Genomic DNA, 10,000 nt, shown 5'->3' with positions numbered 1-10,000 from the left:
TTTTAAGTGTATACGTGTTTCTCTCTCTCTCTCTTTCTTTTTTTTTTTTTTTCTTTTTTGTTCTTTCTTATTGTGTATATACTCTCGTGTACTACGCGTGTGATCTCGTAATTTTTAATAAACGAAATCGCGTGTGTGCTTCTCTTTTATATACACATCATTGTCTCTTGTATCGAGTATAATTTCCTCGATTTCTTACGTATATTTATATATACATATGTATATATATATATATACACATACACATATATCTATACATATACATATATATATATGTATATATATACAATATGATGAAAAAACGCGTGTGATTAATGTTATGTGTAATATGGATGTGTGTTTATAGCGTGTATTCTCTCTCGTGTATATACGTATTTTTACGTGCGTGTCGAGTGTTTAATTTGTCTCTCTCTCTCTCTCTCTCTCTCTCTCTACGATCGTGCATTTCTCTCTCTCTCTCTCTCTCTCTCTCTCTTTTCTTTCCCTTACATATAATAATATAACCCTCCCCCTTCTCTCTCTCTTTCTCTTTCTCTACCTCTTTTTCTGTCTCTAATCTCCCTTCTCTCTTTATTTCTCTATTTTTTATCTTTTTTATTATCCCAAGCGTGTCGATTAGCAAACTGGTCGAACACACTATAGTGAGACGCTTCCAGATGCTAGGGACAGTCTCCTCGCGTACGTCGCGACGCCCCGCGTCCTTTCGACGACGATAACGACCATACGTGGCGGCTAACGTCCGCGATATTCAATGAATCGGTGATTTGACGATGTGGTCCGGCGTTATGAAGTGGTACGTTGGTACAGGCAGTCCTGACGTTTCCATTGTTATCCTGAAACATAATCATACGTATAGTTAACGGGGAAAAGCATTTTTTTCTTTTTTTTTATCCTTTCTTCTTTATTTTTCTTTTTTTTCCCCCTTTTACCCATTTTTATTTACTTTCCTTTTTTTTTTTTTCTTTTTTTAATTATTATCTTTCTTTTTAATTTTATTTTCACTTCTCTCTCTCTCTCTCTATCTCTCTATCTTTGTCTTCGCATCGACAAAGTTCAAGTTGGTTAAGTTTAAGTGCGACTTTCACAACGTTTTTCTTTTTCTTTCTCTCCCCCAAAGTTTTTTTTTTTTTCAATTAATCCACAAGTACGACGGAATTTGTTTGAATCCTCTTTTATCGTCTTTCTTTCTTTTTATATATATATTTTTTTTTTTTTTGGAGGTCTCACTTTTGGACCACGAAAGAATGGTAGAGAGTAATTCTCGTTTTGGGAAATTCAGTCGTACGACGATAATTTAAAAAAAAAAAAAAAATTAATAAGAAAAAGAATAAAAGAAAAAAAAAATAGGTATACGACCTAATTTTATTCTAGGATACTCGTGATAATTTTCTATTGGTACATATGTACACATTTAAATGTCTATCATGTTATCACGAGTATCACTTATTATAAATTTTATCAAGTCCTTTTTATTACTCTATATATAGGTACATATATATATGTGTGTGTGTGCGTGTGTATATATATACACACATATATATATATATATACACACACACAGTATATACTCTCTAAGACAATTTGAAAAATTCCTGATTTTTCTTTTTTTTTTCGTTTCGAGGGAATTGAATTTATATGATAAAAGAGTGTTTAAAAAAGCCACGAATCTTTCAAATTGTCGTAATTGTTATATATATATATAAATATATATATATATATATAAATATATATATATATATATATAAATATATATATATATATATAAATATATATAAATATATATATATATATATAAATATATATATATATATATATAAATATATATAAAAAAGAAAAAAACAATTTTCTACGAACCATCCAATGATAACAAGAACAATGAACGTTCCATTCATTTTTTTTTTTGGAAGAAAACTAAATTATATGAAATGATACATATGTATGCATATATATATACATACACACACACACACACATATATATATATATACACATGTATAAAATCTCGAATGGTTTATGAAAAATTTTTTTTTCCTTGAATTGTCCGTTGCCTTATTTCCTTCCCAACCCCCCCGCCCCACTTTCCTTTCTTTCTCTCTTTCTCTCATACACACGTAAGCCCTTAGGGGATTGCTTGGATGTTCTCTGGTGGTTGTTGTTATTGTTGGCTTGTGTTTTGGACATCCGAAAGAAACATCTTGTGTGTTTGTGTGCTCCATTGAAATGACAAAAAAAAAAAATAAAAATAAAAAAAAAAGAACAAAATAAAAGATGAAAAGTATTGTTTATCATGTGTGTTTTCTCTCTCGTTCTCTCTCTCTCTCTCTCTCTTTCTCTGTATTGTGTGTAGGTAATAATAATAATAATAATAATAATAATAATAATAATAATAATAATAATAATAATAATAATAAAATAAATAAAAAAAAAAATATAAATAAAAAGGAATTTAATTGAAAGAATAAAAAAAGACAAAACAAAAGAAAAATTAATAAAACAAAGATTTTAATTAAAAATAAAAATTATTCTTGTAAATTAATTTAAAGAAAAAAGAAAAAAGAAAAAAAAAAAAAAAGAAAAAAAAAAGGGAAACAACAAACATCTCAAGACAATGTGACAATGAAAATGTTCGTAGTCGACAGTTAAACGGGATAAAGTCGATTAAAAGGACTACAAAGGAGTGGATGGTGCTTACCAAAGACGGGCAGGAGCCTGGGTCAAGTTGGTTGGATGGATACATCTTCTCTCTTTCTCTCTCCCTTTCTCTACATCTCTTTCATCATCATCATCATCATGATCATCATCATCATCATCATCATCATCATCATCATGATCATCATCATCATCATCATCTCGTTGTACGAGTTTCTCCGATCTTGAGTACGGTTTTTTTTTGTTTTCCATACGTACGTACATATGTATTGTATTTATACATATATATGCACATAAATATGTATTATAACCAACATACATAAACGTTTATTATTAACGTTAATTATTATTTATAACGTTTACATTCGTTCTCTCTTTTCTTACGAACGAAAAAGAGATAGATGGCAACGGAAAAAAAGAACAAAAAAAAATAAATAAATAAAAAAAAGAATGAAACAAGAAATAAAAAAAAAAAAAAAAAAAAAAAAAAAGAAAAAAGAAAGCGAAGAAAGAAAAAAAAACAGAAGGGAAGTGAAAGTTTGATACGAAGACTCGCGTTTTTATTTTTCTTTTGTAAAAAGTATGAGAAAAATGAAATTAGATGAGCTTTAATATTTGTTTAAAAACACTCAGGGACGAGTAAACATTATTTGTTTAAACAATGTAAATAGTAAATAAATTATTGTTCCTAACGTTAAGTCTCGTATCAGTATACGCACACAAACACACACACATACACATATATATATATATATATATATATATATATATATATATATATTATACATATGTAAATTATAAATAAATTATTGCATCTAAAGTTAACATTATTTTACATATATATCATATATATATATAATATATGGTGTTTTTTCTTTCATCCCTTTTTTTCTTTCTTTCTTCTTTTTCTTTTTTTTTTTCTTTTTTTCCTTTTTTGTAAATATTTTGAAGGGGGATTGCAATAAAACGCACACGTGCCGTGAACGTGGACGCGCGAAACGCCTGGATCATTATTTATTTGTTCTCTCGTTCGTTATCTCTTTGTCCGATAAACAGAGCAAAACAAAACAAAACAAAACAAAACGAAACGAAACGAAACGAACGAAACGAAATGAAAAGAGGAAAAAGAAAAAAGAAACATAGAAAGAAATGGGAAAGAAAATAAAAGAAAAGCAATAATGCAAATAATCATGTGTGAGAAACGTGAAAAAAAAAAAAAAAAAGAAATCAACGAAAAGATAAAAGAAAAGAAAAAAGAGGGTGGGTGAATGTATATATATATATATATGTATTTAAAAAAATAGAGAAAAAAAAATAGAAAAAAAATTCTCGCGCGTCCTCGTTCTAAGATGGGCCCCCGTGAAATTTTCTCACTTATCTGTATTTTTTTCTTTTTTCGTTATTATGTATATTAAACACGCCTAATTTTATTTAACAAGATTATACAGGATAGCTAAAGATATCTCGTATTGTTTAAAGCGCACACGGCGTACAGCTTCGCGACATCTTTTCCTCCATTGTTGTTATTAATGTTGTTATTATTGTTGCTGTTGTTGTTCTTGTTGTTGTTGTTGCTGTTGTTGTTACTCTCTTAATCCTTTTTTTCTTTCTCTCGCGTTAATGAAAAACTGATACACATTAGAATGCTAATTAATTGATTTTCGCGAGGAAAAAAAAAACCAGAAAAAAAGTTTAACAAAAAAAAAAAAAAAAAAAAAATTTCGGGAAAAAAACCATGCTTCTCTCTTTCTCTTTTTTTCTTCTTCTATTCCAATCACTTTTCATTAGATCACACGTTTATAATCCAAACGAAATATCGATCACGTATATTATTGTTATTGTTGTTTCTGCTGTTATTAATTATGACGTTCGTATTCATTGTCACTCGTTCGAATTCCATCGAAAATATGCAATTCCTGTCAATTACTTTTCATTCTCTCTCTGTCTCTTTTCTTCTATTGTCCTATATTTTCAAGAAATTCTTTTTTTACTTTAACATATAATATATATATAATAATGTATATATATTATACATATATATGTATATATATATATATATATATACATGTACGTCGACTGAAAAAATTTCTAACACACATATGTCCAATCATCTCAAGGAAAGAAATCACGCGTCATAGAGATATAAAGAGGATAAATATAATAATTTGGAACGAAGAAGAAAAGGATTATATACATATCGTTTATATATATATATATATATATATATATATATATACGCATACACACACACATATACTTGTAGGACAACGACATGATCATGATCGAAACGATTGTGTATTTATTAATTTTGTTTTCTATTTCTTTTTTTTTTTTGTTTTTTCTTTTTTCCTCGAGGATTAAGAAGAAAATCTGACGCGAATTGTAAGATTAGAAAAAAGTCGATTGTGGAAAATCGTGAGTTGTAGCCTTTTGTTTCGTTTTTTTTTTCTTCTTCTCTCTCTTTTCTTCTAAACGCACCACCCACCCCACTCAGCCATCACGTATACACGTAACACACGGCACATGCATACACATACACGCACGCACGCACATACATATATTTATACACACACACACACACATACACACGCGCGTGTTGTGTGGGTGTGTGTAAGATGCACTCACGTATACATATATACACTTCATATATGTATGTATTATATAAATATCGTTATCAGTCGATCACGATCTTACAAGATTTCATTACTTTTATTTATTTCTTTTTTCTTTTCTTTCTCTTCTCTCTTTGCTTGTGATTCCTTTTCTTTTTTTTTTTTCTTTTCTTTTCTTTTCTTTTCATCACTCTTATAATTTTATTTCTTTCTTTATTTCAGGGAGCTGACGCTCGATCAATCTTTACCTGCAAACTTCCTCTCCGTTTTCTTTCTTTCTTTCTTTTTTTTTTTTTTACTTCTTCCTCTACATACTTATATACGCTATATATATATATATATATATATATATATATATATATATATATATATACACATATATATATTTATAATAAATCGAATACACGTTTAATCACATACACACTCTTTGTAAATACTATTATAATATGACTGAACAGAAGGGACGACCGTGTCTTTTGTTTCTAAACTTTTGTTCTATTTTCATATCTCGACAACAACAATATTGTCAATCTTAGTATATCGTTCATTCAAGTTTGATCGTTCTCTCTCTCTCTCTCTCTCTCCCTCTCTCTCTTTGTCTCTTTTCTTATCACTACTCTAATTCAAAGTTTGCAATATATATATATATATATATATATATATATATGTGTGTGTATGTGTAAAAGAGAACAAAAAAAAAAAAAAAAAAAAGGAAAACAAAGAAAAATGAAGAAAAAGAAAAGAAGAACTAGGATCTTGGAAGTTATTTCTCATAGATCCTTGGTATCGTGTATATATATATATGTTTTGTTTCGAGTGCATGTGTATGTGTCTGTGAATATTACGAGCATGTAATAATATATTTTCTAATACATAACCACTATCGTTACAATATTATGACCACTAAGCGTCTAAATTGATTACTTCTTTCTTTTCTTCGCTTGCTTTCTCTTTCTCTCTCTTTCTCTCTCTCTCTCTCTCTCTCGCTCTCTCTCTCTCTTTTCACACTCTTCACTTAGATCATTATTTATCGATCATCATACACGACGACAAGTAAGATATTGGCCCTCTCTCTTTTGATATAATAATAATAATATTATTAATAATAATAATAGTAATAATAATAATAATAGTAATAATAGTAATAGTAGTAATAATAATATTAATAATAATAATAAGCTCGCCAAACGTCTTATCTTTCTCTTTCGTTTAACGCTTTTGGTTTAATTTTTCTTTTTTTTTTATCTTTTCTTTCTTCTATGTAATCAAATCTATCGTGACGATTCGTTGGACGTCAACGAATCTATAAAAAAAAAAAAAAAAGTTATTATAGCTACGTCAAACATGATTACGCGACACGATACAATCCCTAAGGACATCTTTTCTCGCACATTTTTACCTTTATATGGCATAATTTTAAAAATTTGAAGAACAATCGGAAAAAGAAATTAATGATAATAATAATAATAATAATAATAATAATAATAATAATAATAATAATAATAATAATAAATTGAGGAGCATATACGGGGAGCAAAAAACAAAGAATTTTTTAATAAGAAAACGTGAGAAAAAAAAATCTTTACATATGTTCTATCTTCTTGTATATACTCTAACACGTGTGTTGTCATTCTCTCTTTATCTCTCTCTCTCTCACTCACTCACACACTCATTCACTCACTCATACATATTCTCTCTCTCTCTCTCTCTCTCTCTCTCTCTCTCTCTCTCTCTCTCTCACGATAAAGTGGTCTACTAATAGCTAAAAGACAAAATTACATTGGACTAACCATACGCTAGGTAAAAGGTCTTGCGTAAAACGGCAATCGATATTAATTAATACATAATTGTAATTAGAATTACGCTTATATAAGATCTATAAGATCGTGTACGTGTTCTTGTATACTATATATATATATATATGTATGTATAGAAATATATATATATAGTACGTACATATGAATATAAAATGCTATCCTTTCTCCGCGAACGGTATATGCGATTTAAGAGTCAATTCTCCGAGCAATATCAATAATAATAATGGTAATAATAATTAAAAAAAAAAAAGAAAAAAAAATTAGAAAAAAGAAAAAAAATAAAAAAATAAGAAAATAAAAAAGAAAATTAAATATAAAAATAAGAAAACTGAAAAGAAAAAAGGTTCCACTAAGAGATTCATAGATCGGTGATATATATATATATATTTTTTTTTTCATTTGTTTCTTTCAAATAGCAAATATTTTAACGATATTACAAAAAAAAAAAAAAGAATAATAATAATAAAATAATAATACAAAAAAAAAGAACAAAAAAGAAAGAAAGAACAATTGTGTTGCATTGACGGAACCTATGACGATCTTTTTTCTTCTCTTTCTCTCGTGTTTCGGGGGAAAAAAAAAAAATATATATATATATATATATATATATATATATATATATATCCAAGTTTTACAAAATGTATGCTCGGAGAGAAAACTCAGAATCAGCTCTAAAGGCTCTAAAGACTCGCTCGCAAATCGGTCGTCTCGATTTCTTCATGATTTTTTTCCGGTGTGAGGAGAGGGGAGGAGGAAGTGTGGATGGGAATAGGAAAAAAGTAACTTGGAAGTTAAAAGACAAAAATATAGAAAAGGAAAAAAGAAAAGAAAAAAGAAAAGGAAAAAAAAGAAAAAAAAGAAAAAGAAGGAGAAGGATATATAATCGGCGATTCACGATCGAGTCTTTGTCCGGGTTTTGCCGCTACCCTGGCGTCCGTTATAATTATTTTTCTTTTTCCCTTCCGTTCAACCCTTCTTGTTAATAATAATAATAATAGTAATAATAATTATAATAATAATAATAATAATAAATGATTAATAATAACCATCAATAGTAGTAATAGTAGTAATAGTAGTAGTAATAGTAGTAGTAGTAGTAATAATAATAGTAATAGTAGTACTAATAGTAATAGTAATAATAATCGTAATCAATAATAATAATAATAATTAATCAATCATAATAATGATAGTATCAGTAGGAGAAGTAGATAATAATAAAAGTATATACTACTATTATATATATACGTAATTGTATGTGTGTGTGTGTGTGTGTATATACGTGTGAGGTTCCCTCCTCTCAGGTCTTAATCTAGCAGCATAATATGCGTGCACACGTGTTGTATATATGGCATGTGTATATGTATGTATGTACGTATGTATGTATGTATGTACATACGTGAGCGTGCGTGAATGTGTACGTGTATGTACGTATACATGTATGTACGTATATATGTATGTGTGTGCTCGTTTCTTTTATTGATTTTTTTTCCTTTTTATTTATTTTTTTTCTTTTCATTCCCGTTAATATCAAGTAGAGCCGCGATCAGATTCCCGCGAGGTCATCGTCACTCCTTTGGCGATCTTCGGCAGCAACTCAGTACGGGTTGTATTTGGTGCGCTCGGATTTGAATTTGCCGCTGTCAGTTGGTCCGGGCGCACCCGGGCTGCGCATCCTCGGCGTGAACGCCTTGTGCGATCGGTGCACGCCGGTCGTCTGTACAGGTAGCGCCGAGGCGGCAGCGCCAGCAGCGCCACCTAGCAATTCCGTGAGTCCGCCGAGGGCGGTCAGGCTGGATAGGGCGTTCAGGGCTCCTGGCTTGCTTAGCAGCTGAGCCAAGGGGATGGCGCTGGCCAAGGGAGAGGCAGTGGTAGTGGTAGTAGAGGGGGAAGCACTGGCCCCGGATGCCCCGGGAGTGGTACCGCTGCCAGGGGTTTGGGTATTTTGGGCCTCTAGGTTAGCTTTCTGCAGTTCGACACTGGGGAAAAGACACAAAATGTAAAAAAGGTGAGGGCGGGAAAGACGTTTTTCTCAGTTTAAACATTTCTTTCTTTTTTTTTTCTTTCTTTCTTTCTTTCTCTATCTATCTATCTATATCTCTCTCTCTCTCTTTCTTTCTTCCTTTCTCTCACTCACTCTCTCTCTCTCTTTCTCTCTCTCTCTCTTTTTTTCTCTTTCTATCTCGTAATAAAAAGAAGATTTTTAAAAGAAGAAGAAGAAGAAGAAGAAGAAGTAGAAGTAAAAGAAGATAAAGAAGATAACGAAGGTAAAAAATAAATAAAAAATAGATGAATAAATAAATAAATAAACAAATAAATAAATAAATAAATAAATAAATAATAAATAAATAAATATATATTAATTAATTGAAAGTTATGTATATATATATATATATAAGTATATAATTAGAGTGATTTTTTTTTCTTTTTGAGAATTTCAACGGGTAATTCAAATGGGTGATTGAGTAAGGGGTAGTAAGGGGTGGGCAATTGAGATTATAGACAGGTGGCAGTAAGATTGCGAATTATGCAAGACGGGCTGAGAGGGTTTTTACAAATATAGGCGTATAATATATATGTATGTATGTATATATATATATATATATACATATATATATATATAGACATATATAAAGAAGAAATGCGGAGATTAGGATTAATTAATTTTAAGGAAATAATAAGAGAGCGGAAGAGATTTACGCTCTGGACATGTACAAGCTTGTGGCGACCAATCGAGTCCTTAGAAAAAAAAAAATAAAAAAAAATAAAAAAAAATAAAAAAAAATAAAAAAAAAAAAAATAAAAAAATAAAAAGAAAAAGAAAAAAAAAGAAAAAGAAAAAAAATGGTAAAAATAATAATAAGAGAATAAACGAATCTCATTTTTCATTGGTCATCATTAATTTTTTCTTTTCCTTTTTCTTTT

The 10,000-nt window shown here is 29.3% G+C and overlaps 1 protein-coding gene across 8 annotated transcripts in view; it reads right to left on the bottom strand.

Moving 5' to 3' along the window:
- mub (poly(rC)-binding protein mub) overlaps positions 1-10,000 on the bottom strand; it is a 226,049-nt gene that overhangs the window by 15,306 nt on the left and 200,743 nt on the right. For 7 of the 8 annotated variants that reach the window (XM_085655970.1, XM_085655972.1, XM_085655971.1 and 4 more), the window contains one exon: positions 6,091-9,054. In XM_085655970.1, the coding sequence (XP_085512096.1) occupies positions 8,673-9,054 (382 nt within the window). In that variant the 3' untranslated portion in view covers positions 6,091-8,672. Of the gene's footprint in view, positions 834-6,090; positions 9,055-10,000 lie in introns of those variants that run through there. The other variant, XM_035880238.2, reaches the window with a different exon arrangement.

This window comes from Vespa mandarinia, chromosome 3 (assembly GCF_050613455.1).
Source record: "Vespa mandarinia isolate Hongniang chromosome 3, ASM5061345v1, whole genome shotgun sequence".
Classification (NCBI taxonomy): domain Eukaryota; kingdom Metazoa; phylum Arthropoda; class Insecta; order Hymenoptera; family Vespidae; genus Vespa; species Vespa mandarinia.
This window is presented reverse-complemented; position numbering and strand designations above follow the sequence as displayed.